The sequence below is a fragment of the Tursiops truncatus genome, chromosome 20, assembly GCF_011762595.2.
Source record: "Tursiops truncatus isolate mTurTru1 chromosome 20, mTurTru1.mat.Y, whole genome shotgun sequence".
NCBI lineage: Eukaryota > Metazoa > Chordata > Mammalia > Artiodactyla > Delphinidae > Tursiops > Tursiops truncatus.
This window is the reverse complement of record NC_047053.1, coordinates 41,638,579-41,657,914: the sequence shown is the minus strand read 5'-3', so window position 1 is coordinate 41,657,914 and position 19,336 is coordinate 41,638,579. Positions and strand designations below refer to the sequence as shown.

General features: G+C 51.7%; 1 protein-coding gene across 1 annotated transcript; it reads right to left on the bottom strand.

Annotated features, from left to right (window-relative positions):
- Positions 1 to 17,861: 17,861 nt before the first annotated feature.
- RPRML (reprimo like) lies at positions 17,862 to 18,724 on the bottom strand. The gene has a single exon (XM_033847568.2). The coding sequence runs from the start codon at positions 18,502 to 18,504 to the stop codon at positions 18,139 to 18,141; it is 366 nt and encodes a 121-aa protein (XP_033703459.1). The 5' UTR covers positions 18,505 to 18,724; the 3' UTR covers positions 17,862 to 18,138.
- Between the last annotated feature and the right edge of the window lie 612 nt (positions 18,725 to 19,336).

Below are 19,336 nucleotides of genomic sequence, written 5' to 3'. Positions count from 1 at the left end.
ACCTGTTTCCTCATCTGCGTGATGGGAATAATACTAGCTACCTCATAAGGGTGGCTTATGTGCCCATATTTGAGGTCTTGGCAGTCAATGGAAGTGATTTGGTTAAGAGGCAGAAAAGTTTAAGTGGTTGGAATCAAGCAGGCCTGGGTATGCAGCCCATCTCTTGTCATTATTGTGTTACCTCAAGCAAGTCATATCACCTATCCCAAGACTCTGCTCTCTTATAGGGATAAATTATGCCCATCCCAATGGGAGGCTGGGAGCCAGTGAACACTGCAGTGTATATAAAGTGCTTCTGCACAGCCTGGGACATAAGAAGATGGTAGCCGAAGGTTTTTTTTTAATTGTTAATTAGCATTGTATAAGACCTAGGTCTGGTCCATTCTCGTTCAGCTGACGTGGCTGTTAGTCAAGGACCCGATATCCCTAAAGAAAGTACAGCAGACATTCACAGTTAGACTTTATTTGTGAACAGGTATGATGTCGTGGATATAATATTGCATTTGGCATCGGAAGATCTGAATTCAAATCCCTGCTTTATTACTTATTATCACTTGCTTACTGTCTCTTTCTCTCAACCTCAGTGTCCTCAGGTATGAAATGGGGATGGTAATAATGACCTACTTCACAGAACTGTGGTGAGGACAAAACGATCAATTGCGTGGACCAGTGAGGATGCTCTGGGCTGCAAGCACAGGCAACTCCAAGTAGCTTAAAGAACCGATGGAGCTGAAGTAGGCTGCAGGGTTGGTTGATTCAGGGCTCAGTGATGTCATCCAGGGCAGGCTTGGGACTGCCTAGGTTCCCTGAGAGCAGGGGAACTCTGGGGAGAGGATGTAGGAGAGGTGAGAGTGATGATTGGAAGGTTAGACTAGAATTGTCACCTGCTGAAGTTCATTCATTCAGTCATTCAGTAAATACTAATTGGGCACCCACTGTGTATCATCATGGGGCTGGGCCTTGTAGTACAAACGTGATTCACGAGGTCCCACCTGCATTATGTTTGCATAACATGTCACCACAAAACATAGGGGCTTAAGATAGCAGTACTCCACTGTTATATCTCACCGTTTCTAAAGATCTGGAACTAGGACAGGGCTGGGACAGCTCATCTCTGCTCCATAACGTCTGGAGCTTCAGCTGGAAGATTCCAGGGCTGGGGATGGGAATCATCTGAAGGTTCACTCACAGAGGTGCTTGGATGTCCGCTGAGCTCCTTGGCTGGACCTGTCCACTAGAACACCTGCACGAGGCATCTCCATGCAGCCAGGGCTTCCCCACAGCATGATGGCGAGGTTCCAAGAGTGAGCACCCCAAGGGTAAGAGCCTGGGGGGAGCTGTATCCTATTTATGACCAAGCCTCAGAAGTCACATGGCATCAGTTCTGCCGTACTCCTTGGTCTATGGCAGTCACAAGCCCCCCACTCCCTTTCGGAGGGAAGAATGTCAGTCACGGGAGCATGCGGGGGGCAGCTGGGAGCTTCAGGAGCGTCTGTCTGCATGCTCAGACACCCCCAAGCTCAGGAGCAAGATGGCCCCGAGCAGCGAAGGCCAGCGGGATTGGGGGCTGCCGCAGCATCTTACCTGTCTCAGAACCTGCTCAGCAGCCTGAGAAGAGCCAGAACTGGTCTCTGTGGGGGACACCCTGTGCCGTGGTGGGGTAGTGCAGTGGGCTGAGACGTGGGGCTGATGAGATCAAAACTGTCAGGTTCCAAATCCCAGAAGAGAGGAAAAGTGGAGCTGGAAGGGTCTTAGGGACCTTCTGGGAGAGTGACTTGCTAGGGATCACTCAGTCAGTTGTAATAACAGATCTGAAGTCAGAATGGAGGTCCCCTACTCCCAGTCCAGTGCTTCTGCCATTTCACCCCTGCCATGGGCATTCTCACCTTGCCAGCTTGTCCTAATCCTAGCCTGTGGCCCTCGCCCGAGCTACAGTCCCATTGCCTGGCACTGTACCATACTCTTGCCAGGCACAGCTAACTCGGGGTGGCAGGAGCCATGCCAAGTCTTCTCTGATTAGGGGGTATCTCCCCAGGCCCCTCAGATATTGACGTGATCTGGCACGCACATTGCCAGATTGTGATGTCCCTAAGAGAATGCAGACAGAGGTGGACAGAGCCCACGAACGTGGCTGAAACGGCGCTTCCAGAGGTGTCCGCTTGCCGCCCACAGTGAAAGCCTGGTGGTGGGTGGCATTCTCCCCTCGGGTTACCCATTGGACCATTTTTCATCCTCCCAGAGTCAGTTTCCATGGAAACAGCAAGTTCCTTTCCCATCATTTTCATCCTTAAAGATTCCCACCAGAGCTGTCTGTGCCTGGGCTCCTCGCCCAGCTGCTGCATCAGCCGGCACCAGATCCCAGGTTTAATGGTGAATTGTCACGCTGCCAGGTAGAGCCGCCTGGGATGTGTCTGATAACTGGCATAGCCCTTACTGGGTTAGGAACTTGCTCTCAGTGGCTCCCTCTTGCTCCCATGTCAGAGCCACCTCCCTCCTCTCCCCTGCAATTTGGCATTGGAAGTCTTCCCCGTACCCCTCTGCCCCACCTCCCAGGCCAAGATAATTCTTTTTTAATTTATTTTTGGCTGCGTTAGGCCTTCGTTGCTGCGTGCGGGCTTTCTCTAGTTGTGGCGAGCGGGAGCTACTCTTCGTTGCGGTGCCCGGGCTTTTCATTGCGGTGGCTTCTCTTGTTGCAGAGCATGGGCTGTAGGTGCGCGGGCTTCAGTAGTTGTGGTACACGGGCCCTAGAGCGCACGGCTTCAGTAGTTGGGGCACGTGAGCTCAGTAGTTGTAGCGCGCAGGCTTCAGTAGTTGTGGCTCGCGGGCTCTAGAGCGCAGGCTTAATAGTTGTGGCGCACAGGCTTAGTTGCTCCGCGGCATGTGGGATCTTCCTGGACCAGGGATCAAACCCGTGTCCCCTGCATTGGCAGGCTGATTCTCAACCACTGCTGCACCAAAGCCAGACAGTGACCCAGGTGGGAAAGGGAAGCCTCCAGTTTTCTGGGGACCAGGTACACTCAGGGAGGACCCCACCCTCACAGCCTCTGTGGGAGGGTGGGCTGTCCACTCCTCCTCCCCTCTCTTTCCCAGCCAGCCCTGTTCCTGGCCTCTGTGTAGCGCTTCTCCCTCTGGGCTTTTGCCTCCCTGCTCCTCCTCTCTAGCCATCACCTCCTTCACACCCCAACTCCAAGTTCACTCCCACCAGGATGTCTTCCTTTCTAAACCATTTTTCTCAGTGCAGCTCTATTTGGTTCCTGCAGTATAACTTTGTATATATTGTGTCAGGGAGAGGAGGAGATTCCTGAAGCTATTTTTCTTTTTAAAGCTTTTTTTTTTTTCCGGTATATTTTCTTTCTGTACTGGAGAATTCTTGTCGTGGGCGTATGTTGTTTATCTGCCCAGCATCCCCTCTTTGGACTACAAGCCGTTATCCCCTTCTGCTGGTAACATAATCTCTCCTTCCTATGGAAAAATCTGTTCCATGGGATTCAGCTAGGGCTGACTTCTTCAACAGGGGGAAGCCCCTGAAGCAAGCCTGGCCAATCAGAGGACTCTATCAGTAGGCCCTAGTGGTTGGTTCAGGGATGACCACATGACCATGCAGAGCCAGTAAGAATCTTCCTTGGTATTCCTATAGACAGTGCTGGCTGCCCCACCAATGTCCTTTCTCCCTTTGGTTCTCAATAACAAAACCCTAATTTTATTGGAAGCCCAGTTGAAAATACTTGCCTCTGCAGGCTTTCTTGCAGTGGGAGAAGTTATGTCACCCAGTTCTGGTCAACAGGATGTGGGGAGAAGTTGCTGGAAGGGACTTCCGGGAAAGTTTCAAAAGGAACAGACTCAGACTGGCATGGCCCCTTTAGTACTAATTCTGACTGATCACTGCCTCCGTGAGAGCAAGACATCTTAACCTGGAGCTTTTGTTCCAGCCGTGTGGAGAGGCTGCCTGAGAATGAAGCCCTCCAAGAGGAAAGCACAGCCAAGAGATGGAGAGAGAGGGAGGGAGAGAGAGAGGAGAAAAGAGCGGGGGGAGGGAGGGAGAGAGAGAGGAGAAGAGAGAGGGGGGAGGGAGGGAGGGAGAGAGAGAGGAGAAGAGAGAGGGGGGAGGGAGGGAGGGAGAGAGGAGAAAAGAGCGGGGGGAGGGAGGGAGAGAGAGAGGAGAAAAGAGCGGGGGGAGGGAGGGAGAGAGAGAGGAGAAGAGAGGGGGGGAGGGAGGGAGGGAGAGAGAGAGGGAACAGTGTCAGGTAAGCCCCTGGATTGAGCCATGCCCTCAGAACTTACCGATTTAGGGAGCCAGTAAATCCCTCTCCTACTTAAGCTGGGTTTCTGTCTTTCACTGAAGGGTCAGAAGGAAACCCTCTACAAGACCAAAGCCATGCCTTTGTCTGTCTCTGTTCTCTCCTCCCAAGTTATTTACATTATAAGATGCTAGATGCAAAGCTGGCACACAGTAAATATTAACTCAAATAGACCTTGAGCCCCCCCAATTTTTGTCTTGACAGGAGTCCAAGTAAAGCTTGGAAGGACTTGATTTCTGAACCAGACTCATTAAGGAACACACTCATCAATTCTCTGTGGACGTCTCAGGCCAAGCACACCTCCCATGCAGTGCATGGCTTGGAATCCCTTGTCTTCACCAAACCATTCCTTCAGCACTCACCTCCTCCAGGTAGCCTTCCAAACCAGGTCTTAACTTCGTCACCATTCCTCGCTTTGTGATTCCTTGCTTTTGCTAACACTTTGGTCCAGCTGTACTTGGTCAGATGTGTTATTTGAGCGTAGCTGTGTGTATGTCATCCCTCTCACCTCACCCCTGGCCAACTGACTAAAGAGCTTTTTAGAACAGGGGCAGTGTCTCCACCATCAGTCTAGGAACCTTCTGGGGGCGGGGACTCTAACTCCCCTCTTAGATCGGGGATCCAGTTGCTGCCTCTCCTCACATCAGACTAGGCACTGCGCAAGCTAGAATCATCTCTCCATGCCTCACGAAGCCTCATCAGCAAGGCAAGAAAATACGGTCTGACCTACAGCCCTGTAGAAATGGAGAGTGGGAGGAAGAGGGGTAAGAGTAGCCCTCCTCACTCACAGGAGGGTCCATCTTAACCTTCGGGGAAAACTGATGAAGAGCCCATAAGGTTAGTCCTGGATCAGAATGCTATTCAGCAACTCCAGAAATATTCTAACTCAGCTCCTGTTCCCTCCTGTGTAGCAGCGTAAACAGAAACCTCCCCACACGAGGCCAGAATTCTGCCTTATAAGCCTTCTTGCTTCCCTTGTTCCTTGTCTGTTGGGTAACAATGAATCCTTTATTGGGAAGCTTGTCAAATCCACGTAGACACCGAGGGGGTGGCCATATGTTTTCTGTCTCGTGGCTCCTGTTGGATGGCAGCCCTGGAGTAGCCTGTGTAGCTGACAGTGCTGGTGGGACACAATACCACCCTCCTGCTCTCTTCAACACGCTACCCTGTCTTTGTACCTCCTGCCCCCATTCCAACACTCAAGGCTTTTCAGCAGCAGCTGTGCCGTGAGCCATTGTGGAGGAAGGATGCTAACGTAAGTTCTCGGAGAAGGTGATGGATTCCCAACAAGGGTCAGAGAAAGTCATTCGGGGAGGACAGAGCCTGAGTAAAGCCAGTCTGAGCACGGTGGGTGAGGCTGCTCTCGGAGAGCTGACCTGGAAGTACAGAGGGCAGGGAGCCAAGGTGAGGAGGGGCAAGGTGGAGAGGGCATGAAGGGCTGGCTTGTTTGGTGGGAGAGGAAGGAATTGATGAAAGCCCTTGAATGCAAGTTGAGTCTCTATCTGGTAGAAAAAGCAGTGGGGAGATGAGGACAGATCTTGGATAGGAAAGAGACGTGATAAAAATAGTGCGAGTGATCCAGTCATCTGCATGTGGGAGGCTGAGTGCTCGGGGAAACGGAGGCGAGGTGCTAAGCCTGGATTCTGCGGCAGGATTGGTGTGCCTGTTGGTGATTATGGAAGTGGGTTGGAGCTGGGGTCTAGGTGAGTGAGTCCTCATCTTTTAGACAGGCTTCATCTCTTGGAGGAAGGTGCTGGGAGCTCTGGCTTACTTCCCCAAGGGGATGATGGTTCCAGGAATGGGGGCTACTGCTTTGGGGATCTGTTGCTGCCAAAAGTCAGTGGATCTGGGTGATCCCGTTCAACCCATGGAGAGCAGGTCTCCTTGTCCTCAGCTGCACCTGGCTGAGCTCTGCCAGAGGTGTGTGTAACCTTAGAAGTCACGAAGCATCCTGAAAGTGTTTCCATTCCCACGAGGGATAAACACATAGAACAAGAGGAATCATTCTTACTGAAGCCCCTGAAGTATATACTTAAGGATCAATAAGACTACTCTTGCGGATCTCTGCTTATTCAACATTCATGCAAGAAACCGTGATTGAGCGTCTGTTATGTACAGGCACATTGCTAAATACTGTATATGTAGCTATGAGTAAGACTGACATGGGCCCTCCCCTGTCAAGCATTTTGTAATTTATAGAAATAGGTGTCTCTGAACTTGTCCAGGACTTTCTTTCTATTGGCAGCAACTGGCCAGAGACCTTGATGAAGACAGGAATGGGGTGCAGGCTACCAAGAAGCTCGGGCCCAGGTAAACCGACTTGCATGGCAAGGGCGCGCCTTCAGCCTCCCCATTTTACCCGCATTCATATCACACACCAAATAAGGAGAAAGATGGGACACATTTGCACAATAGTTCAAGACAGGGTCTCCATGGCAACAATTACCCAAAAATCTACTCCTGACAGCCGCAACAGCAGGAGCTAGCAAAGAAGACTCTGGGGGTGGGAGATGCGCGTGGGGGCTCAGAGGATGGCTTCCTTTTATTCTTAAACTGAAGGAAGTGCTGATGGCAGGAGCCAGGGCGTCTCAGAGCCTGACTAAGCCAAGAACCTTTGGAAGGGGGAGCTGGAAGGAGACTTAAAGATGAGCTACTCTGAGGCCTAGCTGCAGAACACTCCAGGAGGATGTGCCAGCTCAGGGGTGAGGACTGGGCCATCAGGGCATCGTCCCTCCCACCACCCACTTCCGGTGCACAGGAGTTCTCCCTGCCTCCAGAGGTCGTGGGATGGGGACAAGGGGTGGACGCAACTTCCTGGGAAGTCAGGGGCTCTGGGGAGTTGGAGTCTGCCTGAAGACTGAGTCCAGTCCATGAAAACCCCCCACGTGGATGCGGGTTGAGAGAACATGGGCTCTAGCCCACTCCATCCCCCAACTTGCTGTATGACCCCTCAGTTTCCCCAACAGTGAAATGTATAACCTACCTTGAAGAACTAGTACAAGGCTGAATGAGTAGTGTGAGATGGGAAATGCTTTACCAAAGTAAATTCCAATGCAAAGACAAGAGGTCTCCATGTGTCCAGGCAGGACAGCTTGACAAAATTAGGTGTGCCCAAGGCTCTCCTCCACAGGCAGAGCATCCTAGGACAAGTGAGTCAGTGTCAGGAATGCAAGGGGAGACCTAAGTGTGGCCAGAGAGCAGTACCAGGGAGCTGGTGGGAAGGTGGGGGCAGAGGGTGCCTTAGCAGCAGAAGCATCATCTGCTTCCTACCAGCAGACAGATGGACAGACTGACTGAGAGCAGTCAGCAAAGTGCATGACCTCCAGTCTTTAAATTTTTCAGAAGAGGTTTGGCTCAAAAGGAAAAGTATTCTGCTTTCTTCTTTGGAAAAGCCTAAATCTGCCACTACCCCACCCCGACTTCTAAGTTTACTTCTCTTGGTCTGGTAGTGCTCAAGAACCGCTGACTGTTTTTCAGATCCTGTAGATCACGACCACACTTAGGTCCCCTGTTGCATTCCTGACACTGCATTCAAAACCCTGGAGAAAGGAGAAGTTCTCCATCTTTCTTTGGGGAACTAAGAAAAAAGGCAAGTTGACTCTATCTCTAGAGCAAAGAAGGCTCTGCTGCATTTGGAAATAAAACTTCTCTACCAACCCCCACAGATAGCAATCCCTTTACACTGAATTATGGTGAGAAGGGATTAAGCTAGAGTATTTCCTGAACACTTTTTTTGTTCCAGGCTCTCTCCTTTGCCCTCCCACTCTCCACCCCCAAAACTTTTCTCCTCCCTTTTTATCTCTCTAACCACGGAAAGTCCTTCCATCCCTGGGGGTCCCCAGAAGCCAATCCTCCCACCCTGGAGCTGACTTCCCTCCCTCACCTTCTGGACTGAGCAGGGAAGAGAGAGATGCAAGAGAGGTGCCATCTGAGGAAGGCTGGCTGGGCCCTCAGGCAGGACCTCACAGGGCGGACTTCAGAGTGACCGTCATGGTCCAGGCTTCAGGAGGGTCCAGACGGTGGGCCAGGACCCTCAACAGTGGCCACAGCCTCTCTGGACTGACCAGACTCAGTGATGAGCAACCAGGTGCAACCAGAGCACCACTTCCTAAACTCAGGATGGAAGGGATGGAGGCTGCCTTTTCAGTCACTGGACTACCCATGCTCACTATTCTGGGGACTCCTTTCCTGGAGGAAGCCAAAATAAAGATCAGAAAGCCACTTGGAGAACAGAGAACCAGCGCAAGAAGGCAATAGACCTGAGTGATGCAAAGCCCAGACCAGAGTGAGTCACCTCTTCATTCACTATTATATCATCCACTCAACAGACATTTGTGGCGTCCCTGCCATGCAGGTGCTAGCTAGGTACTGGGGACACAGTAGCGGTGGTGGGGGTGGCAGTGGTTGGGGGAGGTATGGAACTCTGTGAGAGACTCTGTTAAGAGAATGAAAAGACAAGGCATAGGCTGGGAAAAAATACTCACAAATCACAATCGGCCAAAAGACTGTATCCAAACTACACAGAAGTCAACAATCAGAAACTAACAACCCAACTTTAAAACTGAGCAAAAGACACTTCACTCAAGAAGACATGCAGATGACAGATGAGCCCATGAAAAGATTTTCAACACCACCATTCATTAGAAAATAGAAATTTAACTCAGTGAGATATTGCTACACACATACTAGAAAGACACATGTACAAATAAACAAAATACAAAAATTATAATAACCCTGACATTACCAAGTGCTGGTGAGGATGCAGAGCAACTAAAGCATTTGCACATTGCTGATGGGAATGCAAAGTGTGACGTCCACCGTGGAAGACACTTCGGCAGTTTCTTGTAGAGTTAAGTATATACTTTCTATATGACGCAACAGTCCCCCTTCTAGGTATTTACCCAAGAGAAATGAAAAATTTTTGTACACATACATACAAAACTGTACATGACTGTGATGGATTTTTCATAATCACCAAAAACCGATACAACCCAAATGTCCTTCAACTGGAGATAGATAAAAATCAAAAATTAATTTAAAAAATCTGTGATGCATTCATATGATGGAATACTACTCAACGATAAAAAAGAACGAACTGTTGGTACGCGCAGCAATGTGGATGCATTAAGCTAAGTGTAAGAAGCCAAACTGGAAAGGCTATATATCTTATGGTTCCATTGATTTGACATTCTGGAAAAGAAAAACCGTAAGGACAGAGAACAAGTCAGTGATTGTCAGGGGTTAAAGGAAGGAGGGAGGATTTGACTACAAAGTGGCAGCATGAGGAACTGTGTTTGTCTGGTAGAACTGTTCTGTATCTTGATTGTGTTGGCGATTACACAACTCGAAGCATTTGTCAAAACACCTAGTACCATACACCAGAAAAAAATGAATTTCACTGTATGTAATTTTAAAAATAAAAAGACATTTATAATGACTATTTTGGGGAGAGTTTAAAAAAAAGAGGTGGAAATAAAATACCAGACAAGAGGGCTTCCCTGGTGGCGCAGTGGTTGAGAGTCCGCCTGCCGATGCATGGGACACGAGTTTGTGCCCCGGTCCGGGAAGATCCCACATGCCGCGGAGCGGCTGGGCCCGTGAGCCATGGCCGCTGAGCCTGCGCGTCTGGAGCCTGTGCTCCGCAACGGGAGAGGCCACAACAGTGTGAGGCCCGCGTACCGCAAAAAATAAAAAAAAATTTAAAAAAGAGGTGTGTGTCATTAACCCCCATTTTACAAACGAAGAAACTGAAGCTTGGAAAGCATGTCTTATAGCTGATAAGGAGCAGAAGCAGGACTTGAATCAAGGGCCCTTCTTTTTTTTTTTTTTTTTTTTTTGCGGTAGGCGGGCCTCTCACTGTTGTGGCCTCTCCCGTTGCGGAGCACAGGCTCCGGACGCGCAGGCTCAGCGGCCATGGCTCGCGGGCCCAGCCGCTCCGCGGCATGTGGGATCTTCCTGGACCGGGGCACGAACCCGTGTCCCCTGCATCGGCAGGCAGACTCTCAACCACTGCGCCACCAGGGAAGCCCAAGGGGCCCTTCTTGATTATGGACTCCACACTCCCAAACATCCCATTATGTCAACAAATGGGGGAGTTGAAGGGTGAAAAACATGTTTCAGAGCGAATTGTGGTGTCTGTGTCCCTCCTAGTGTGAACTCCGTTTGAGCTTTCCTTTCTTTGTCTTTTTCATCCTGTGATACTGAGGAGTGAAGCAGATTCTGGAAAGATAATCAGATAAGTAGGCGGATGATATAAGTTGGAGATTTTATTATAGTTTTGACACATTTCATGACAAGCAGTAATCATCCTCAGTGTTCAGTTGTCACTTGAGAAAATGTAAATGCTACATCTGCTCATGGCCTGTCTTTTCTTCCAGACAAAAGAACATATGTTCCTAACAAGGGAGTATGCTTTGTTCATCATCGTCGGTCCTACTAGAGAAGCCTGAGCCTTGGGACAGGTGGGGATTGGCTGAATGTGTATGGGCTCTCCTGTCCCGTAGCCCAGGCAAGCTTCCCAGGACTATTCTGGCCCATCGGGCGTTAGGGATCATCTTAGTCCCCATCTTAGTCTCATTGATGAGAAAACAAAGGTCCACAGGGAAAGTGTGGCTTCATCAAAAACCCATTGACAGCATATGTCAGAGTCAGGCTGGGACCACACCTCTAGATTCCTCCTCCAGTGCTCTCTGAACTCCAAGACCCTCTGGAGTCTCCTCTCCAGCTGCAAGCAGGTCCCTAGGCTCCTGATGGAGGCGGCCTGAGTCCGCCAGTCTCTGGGAGTGCTGAGAATAGCCATGATCTATTGAGAAAAGGATGTGGCCCAGGAGCTCAACAGACAGATGTTCAGCACCACAGACAGCTCCGCTGGCCTAATTTACTTGAGAGGCTGGTTGCCCCTCGAGGCAGAGTGTCATGGGAGAGAGAAAAGTACTGGAATGATCTTAGAGACCACCTAGTCCAGCTCCTTGCTTTGTATGGGAGGAAACCCAGGAACAGATAGAATGACTTGTCCAAGGTCACACGGCAGGTCAATACAGAGCCAGAGAGGAGGGCCAGCAGCCCTCTTCCTCACACCTCTTCAGGGCCCTCGGATACCTGATTCCCATGACTTATTAATGGCACAGCCAGAGCTTGAATCAAAGTCTTCAAAATTTAAATCCCTTGCCTTTGGGGATGGCAAGAAAAGAAAAGAAAAAAAGAAGTAAAAAGAAACTGAAAGAGCACCCGGCCCTGATGGGAAGGTCTGTGATTTGGCCTCTAACTTCAAGTGTTTTTTTTTGTTTTTTTTTTTGTTTTTTTTTTTTGCGGTATGCAGGCCTCTCACTGTTGCGGCCTCTCCCGTTGCGGAGCACAGGCTCCGGACGCGCAGGCTCAGCGGCCATGGCTCACGGGCCTAGCCGCTCCGTGGCACGTGGGATCTTCCCGGACCGGGGCACGAACCCGTGTCCCCTGCATCGGCAGGCGGACTGTCAACCACTGTGCCACCAGGGAAGCCCTAGCTTCAAGTCTTTGACAGGAGCTTCCTACTTCCCCAAGGTGATGTGGCATTTTAGAAACAGTTTTGTTTCCATGGCAACCTCATTCCAGGTTTCATCTCCATGGCAATTCATTGGAGTTTTTCACCCTTTTGGTAAGTAGACATGTGACTGCCGATACATACATTGCAGAAAAGTTAATATAAAGCCACATTTTTAGAAGTGGAGCATCTCATTATCTAAGTCTGCAGTCCGGAGCATAACAAGGCAGGTTCCAGGGGAGACAGGGCCCATGGCATCAAGGACCCAGAGCAGTCTTTGGGGCAGGTATGCCCTCTGACTGCCATTGTAAACCTCTTCTAATCTTTACGGATCAATGTATCTTAAGGTCACCATGGCCATAAATAATTTCTCCTTTTCTGTATCATCCCTCGTGCCCTGCTCATGACAAAGCCTCAGAGTTGCCTCTGATGGCAAGAAGTGCTGGGACAAGGAGAGAGGAAGCTGATTCTTCTGACTACAACCTCTGCAGTACCCCGGGAGTGACTCCACCTGCTTCCCTTGCCCATGCACCCCAGTTTGGCACACGCTGGAACAGTTCCCACCTTTTGTGGCAGACCTTGCTTTCCTGATCTGTGAGCTGTGAGTACCCCTTCCGACCTGACCTAATCTGACACCTATTTTCCAGGATATCTTCATGGTTTCTAGTCCACTGAGGGCACCCCTTATGTTTTCCTGCAATGCTATAGATTTTCTTTAGTATCTGTCCCAGTGTTTATAATGACTCAGGGCTGGATGGAGTGAGTATAGTATAGTCAACCATCTCGACATAACCCTCTCTTTCTCTCTCTACTTCTAGTGTTTTGGGTAATTTTTCTTGTCAACTTATAGTCTGTTTAATGATGGTGGTGAGTCGTTAATTTCTCTGCATCATCACCAACATCTTCATCATCAGTAGTGGTACTATTTCATGACTAAGGAGTCACCATCACATTCTGCAACAAAGAAAAGTGAGAAGTGCTCCCCAAAATATCCCCACATCCTGAACAATGAAACAGAAAAATCAAGGCATGGCGTAGTTTCAAAATTTCAATCAAAATCATAAAATGTGCCAGCTCTTCACTTTCCAAATATCTTTTGAACTCAGGTAGACTTGAATGTGGACTCTGGTTCCATTGATCCTTAACTGTGGTTTCAGAGGAATGGCCTAACAGTCTGAGCCTTGTTCTCTTCAGTGGAGATGAGAACAGTCTCTGCCTTGCAGGAATTATGAGATCTGGGTTATGAAAAAAATAGGATTATGAGATAAAATATGAAAAGTGCTTCACCCCATTCCTGGCATGTGGAAGACCTTCCCTAAATGGTAGTATTAGCACCTGAAAAGGGAGTCATTACCATGGAATTGTATCTGCATCTGACTGAAGTGAACACTTACCCTCCTTGTGTTTTGTTTATTTCATGACACGTCTTTGATCCCTATGATGCATGACGCCCCTTGAAAGCAGAGGCTGTGTCTTCAACTCAACCAAGTTTTGTGATGTTCCTGAACAGAATAAAGCATCGTGCTCGGCACCACAGAAAATACACACACAGAGGAGACAGTTCTGGTCCTCGAGGGTAGTGTAGTGATGGAGCTCTGTCACACCGTAGAGCTGCAGGGGTAAGCGATGCTGCCTCAGGGTAGGGACCCCACACCCCCGCCCCAGCTGCCATCTCAGAGACCTGGACACTTGCCTGGTTTGGCCTGCCCTGAGCTGGGTTCGGGGATCTGGACATCCTACGTACCTGGTAAGATCTTGATTGGCAAGAGAGGATCGTGGGCGGCACTCAAGGAATGCTACTCAGAGATCCCACCAAATTCCCTGGTATAAAATGTGTGACCCAGGGCTTCCCTGGTGGCGCAGTGGTTGAGAGTCCACCTGCCGATGCAGGGGACATGGGTTCGTGCCCCAGTCCAGGAGGATCCCACATGCCGCGGAGCGGTTGGGCCCGTGAGCCATGGCCGCTGAGCCTGCGCGTCCGGAGCCTGTGAGAGGCCACAACAGTGAGAGGCCCACGTACCGCCAAAAAAAAAGTGTGTGACACACACATACCCACCCCCCCACCCTCCCACACACACACCCTTCCCCCAACATTGGAATGCTGGATGTGGCCATTTTTTGTCTGTGCCCACCACTTGTCAGGCTTCACTGTCCCTTCTAAACCTCCCCTAACACTCCAGGCTGCTCTTGGTCTGCTGCTGAGTTGGGGTCTAGGGAGAGTTTGGGCAGAGCGACTCCCAGAAGCCAGACCAGCATGGCTCTGTGTGAACTGGATTCAGACAAACAAGTGGGAAAGTAAGTGGATGTTGTGATGTAAGCCCTTCCTAGTGTCCCCCATTCCAGAGGACCTCTTGCTAGTGAGAGCACAACTGACCCCAGATATTCCATCCCTGACTCAGAGGAAGGGAAGCAGAGGGTTTGACCTAGTCCCTGAGACCCTCAATACCCGAAGGCTAGTGGTCCTGAGGAGCAGTGCAAGTACCCGGGGCTGCAGGCCGGGCTAGACTCCAGTTCTGCTATCGCCTTGCTCACCCCAGTGCCTGCACGGTACCTGGCCCACAGGAGATTCCCAGTAGACACTCATTGAAAGGATGAACAGGGGCAAGTCCGTTAAATGGAAACTTAGTTTCCTCTCCTATAAACAGGCTCATGGGAGAGTGTGTGCTCTTACTCACCGAGCTGTTGTGGACAGCAAACAAGAGCATATGGAGGGAAGGCTGGAGTCACAGGCAGGGCTGAATCCTAGCTCTGCCCCTTCCTGGCTGGGTGACCTCAGACAACCTCTTAGAGCCTCAGTTACCTCACCTGTAAAATGGGAGCAGTAATGAAACCTTCCTCAGCAAGGTGGGAGCTCAGTGCTCCGCTCATTAGACACACGATACATTATTTTTGTCCTGATTATGAGAGTGCTTTGAAACCTACAAAATGCTTTGCAAATACGGGTTACTATTTTTCTGTCCAAGATCCCTTTTCAGAGAACCAAATATATCTTGCCGGGGAAGAGTTCACACCTTAAACAAAAATAATGATAATCATAATCATTGTCATTATTGGCTGTTTATCACATGCCAGGCACTGTGTCAGCTACTTTATACTCATCGTCTCATGGGAGCTATGGCTACTATGGCTTCCATTCTATAGATGAGGAAACTAAGGCTCAGAGAGATTGAGTTACTTCCCCAGTCACAGAGCCAGGAAGCAGGGCGGCTAGGATTTCAAAGACCAGCGTCCAGGACTTCTCTTCTGAACCCAGGACCTCCAGAGATTTGGCCCCTGAATCTTGGGCAGCCCTTGTTGGAAGATCTCTCCCTGCACAGGGGTGGGGAGTGAGGAGAGGGCATTGGAGAACCAGGCTCTTTCTTGGTCCAGTGCCCGATGCCCCAGGCTCAGGACTCTAATCTAGTCCTGCCTTTCCCCTGAAGCACTATGCTTCGTGCGCTCGCTCTTTGGTAACTAAGGGTGCCCACCCCTGAGGTTTATATAAGAGAGCTCTGTAAACACATTGCAGGACATCAGGGCTTCAAAAGAACTAAGATGGACTGCAGAAGAGATGTCACCCTCCACCCTTCCCTGGACCCCACTCACACTTGCTAGTTTCCTGTTTGGGGCTTGAGCCTGGCTTTGTGTGCACCTGCCTGTGTGTGCATACTTGTCCACATGGGTGTGCCAGTCATGGGATGGGGTGCACAAACACACATGTTAGTACATGTCTTCAGTGTCCTTTTTCTTCTTTACACTGAGAAAATCCTGCAAAGCTTCCCCATTAAGGCTTTTCCTTTTTCAGCAAATTCAGGAAACTTAACTCTTGAATCCCCTTCTCTTGCCCCAGTTGCAGATCCATTTTATTAGAGGGAAGTTCTCGTAGTGTTTGCTCCAACTTGGTCAGCCAGAAAACAGTGTCTAAGCTGTGTCCCTGTCAAAACTCCCATTTTTCCTGTCATTTGGGTTTTACGTGAACACCTGCGGCTCTCTGACCTCCATTCTTCAGGCCATCGGGTCAGCCAGGCTCCAGACAGCTGTGCTACACAGAGCCAGATCCCCAGGTTGCCCCAGTTGTTCAAGGCTGCTCTCACCAGATCAAGCTGGGCTACTTACCCAAACCATCAACAGAGCATTCTTCACATTGTGGGTTTAACTCTGCAGTAGTTTCTGGCCCCTATCCTTTACTGGACTGGCCTAACTGGATGAACTCTCCCAGGTCTGAGATTGGGGTGGTGGGGTGGGTGTGGGTGGGAAGATGACACATCCTAATGATGATGATTCTTTTTTTTTTAATATTTATTTATTAATTTATTTGGTTCCACCGGGTCTTAGTTGCCGCACGCGGGCTCTTTTAGTTGCGGCATGCATGTGGGATCTAGTTCCCCGACCAGGGATGGAACCCGGGCCATCATTAGGGAAGTCCCTAATGATGATGATCCTGGTTACACAGGAGGGCTCAGGAGCCAGGAGGATTCTGAATCCTTCATAATCAGTGACCATCATGGGCTTCCCTGGTGGCACAGTGGTTGAGAGTCCACCTGCCGATGCAGGGGACACGGGTTCGTGCCCCGGTCCGGGAAGATCCCACAGGCCGCGGAGTGGCTGGGCCCGTGAGCCATGGCCGCTGAGCCTGCGCGTCCGGAGCCTGTGCTCCACAACGGGAGAGGCCACAACAGTGAGAGGCCCACGTATCGCAAAAACAAAAACAAAAACATAGTCAGTGACCATCTATGCTTTTGTTGAGATGCTGTGCACCCCCTCGCAAACCTCGTAGGGAACTAGTGTTGGAGACATGAGATGGCGCTCATACAAGAGAAGTATACTTCTCTTCCCAAAGCCAAGTAAGGCTTCAGCCACCTTCCTTCTCATTCACCTTACTTCCACCCATGGCAAAAGAGAGAAGAGGGGGAGAAATCCACTAGAGCCCTCCCCCCAAATCTTCCAAGCACCAGGGTGCCTGAGTGGGGTTGGCACTAGGGCTAAGGGGGATATACACAAGCTACAAAGACCAGCTTTCTCTCCTCCTGTCCCCCACCCCCCAGTTTCAGTTCTTCCCCAGACCAGACACTTGCAGAGAGCAGAGCCACTCACACTCCCCCTTGGCTGTGAGTGCCAAGGTTCTAACTGCTTAACACGGCTTTAAGGAAATTCTGCACCTATAAGAGGTGCCAGGGTTCTGGGAAGCAGGGGGCATCTCATAATGGGAGCTTCCAAATTCCCTGAACACAGCTACACTGGAGGTCATTTGCTCCATTTTAAACATCCTGGGTCCTTCAAACCACAAAGCCCTCTCCCAAGCATACATTCCACCCACCCAAACTCTCCTCCCCATGCTGCAAGGGCACATCTTCAGAATCTGCTCACCTACCCTCTACAAGGGTAGCGTCAAGCAAGCCCTTACATGGGGCTTTGGGCCCTATAATTAAAATTTCCCTCGATCTAGACTGCTGCCCACACATTAATTGAATTTTATTTGCCCACTGTCCTGATGTATTATTTTTGCTATTTTCTCCGTTTTGGACTCAAGTAACTGATTTTTTTTTTCCATCTCACGGAATAGATTCAAATTTTCCAGGGATTTAATTGATCTCACCAGCTATCCCGCCAGCCTGCAGGACCTGCCTCCCTGGCTGTCCGCGTAGAAAACAGGACCTTTTTTCCTCCCCGGCTGCAGCTTCCGAGTGGGTCTCAGGAGCCCGCGACCAGCCCCGACAGCTGCCCAGTCCTGAGGCCTGGCGTCCTGTGACCTGCCTAAAGTACTTGCTAGTAAGCTACACACGGCCCACCCCCGCCCACCCCCACCCCCACCATACACACACATCCCACAGGAGTGCGGGCGGAAGCCGCGGGGAGCCCGACGGCTGTAGCTTTATTGCAAGATTTCTTCTCAAATGCGAAATCAAGCCAACAAGCTCAGTGACTCGGATTCGTCAACAGCGGCGCCCCCCCGCACGCTGCTCGGAACTCGCGCCCACTCCACCCCACCTACGTACACACGAAGTTCCCACGCCGGTGACCTCAGCCCCAAGTGCATCCCACAACCTCTCCCACCCTGCCCAGAACTTCCTTTCAAAGTAACAGTTAAGAACCCCCATCCTCTACCCTCCCACCCCCCAACGCTGGACCGCACGCAGGACCGAGTCGGGTGTGGAAGTCCCTTCCCGCGCCGCCGCCTAAGGTCCCGCAGTGGCCCGGGCCCGGGCGCCCGGAGGCACGTCGCTGCCCCTCGCGCTGCCCGCCGAGAGGCGGCGGCAGAGCCCGGGGAGGGGGAACCAGGGTCCTGGGCTCCCTTCTCCGTCTTCTTCCAGCCAAGCTGCCGAGGGCGGGCCGAGGCGGCGCTCAGTACAGCCCCAGAATGGCAGCGCCCACGTCCTTGGAAGGCCGGCGCTCCTGCATCAGAAAGTTAATCATGCTCTCCGACTTGATGAGCAGGTTGCAGCCCAGGAAGAAAACGCCGAAGACCACGGTGAGCGACAACACGCAGAGCACGGCAATCTGCGCCACGCGCGACACCCACAGGCTGCGCTCATCCGGAGCCAGCCCCGCGGGGACCCCGTCACTGGCGGACAGCGGCGCGCCCCCGGGGCAGCAGCCCAGCCACGTGCCTAGCCCGTGGCTGCGATTTCCCACGGCGGCCCCGCCGCCGCCGCCGCCCAAGCCACCCGCCGCTTCCAGGCCGCTGTGGTTCAGGAAGGTCGCGTTCATCGCCGCTCGGCGCCCGGGGTCTTGGCGCGCGGTCCGGGGCACACCGGGAGGCTCTCCGGCGTCCGCGCTCTCGGAGACGCTCGGGTCCACCTGTGTGCGTGGAGAGCAAGAGGGCGGGGGGCTGCCCGCGCGCCGCACCCCTCGGGCCGCCGGCCCCTGGGCACCTGGCGGGAAGCGGCGGCCGGGAGAAGGCAGCAACAGGCTTTGCGGGAGCTGGAGCGGCAGAGCCGAGCGCGCCTCGCGGCACCGACTGCGCTCCTCGCACTCCCCGCCGCCCCTCCCCTAGCAACGGCCCCGCCCCCTCCTTCCTTCCCCATCCCCCCCCCCCCGCCCCAGGCCCTGCAGCGTCCTTGGGGGGCGGGAATCCCGCAGCGATCGCAGCTCCCCTAGTGTCCCAAGGCTGGAAGGGGTCGGGAGATCAGGGCAGCCCCGCCCTCGGTCGGCGAAGCTCGACACCCTCGGGGCAGCCTTGGTTCCAGCCGGGAAAAATCTCCCAAGGAACCTCTTCTGGGATTTGGTGCTCTTAGCAGTTAAGTTCTTCTTGAAGTCTGCCCTAAGTCTCTTCTCCGCTCTTTACTGAAGTCGCAGCAAGCCTTCCCAGATGTCAGAGGTGTTGCAGAGACCCCTCCCCTCGCCCCAGCGTTGCCTTCCCTCTCCTCTCTCCCCTCGTCACTGGGCAATGGCCCTGGGTGGCCGGCCGTGCCCCGCCGCTCCCACCCAGGTCCTCCCAGCCTCGCTCCCACCATCAAGGTGAGGAGTACTCTCTGCCTCCTTCCCACCTCGCCCCCAGCCCTCCCCGTTTGACATTTTCTTAATTTAAAAATGTTATTGC

What these genes read in the sequence shown, in the direction of transcription:
- RPRML (XM_033847568.2), bottom strand. Translation starts at nt 18,504, where the DNA reads ATGAACGCGACCTTCCTGAACCACAGCGGCCTGGAAGCGGCGGGTGGC.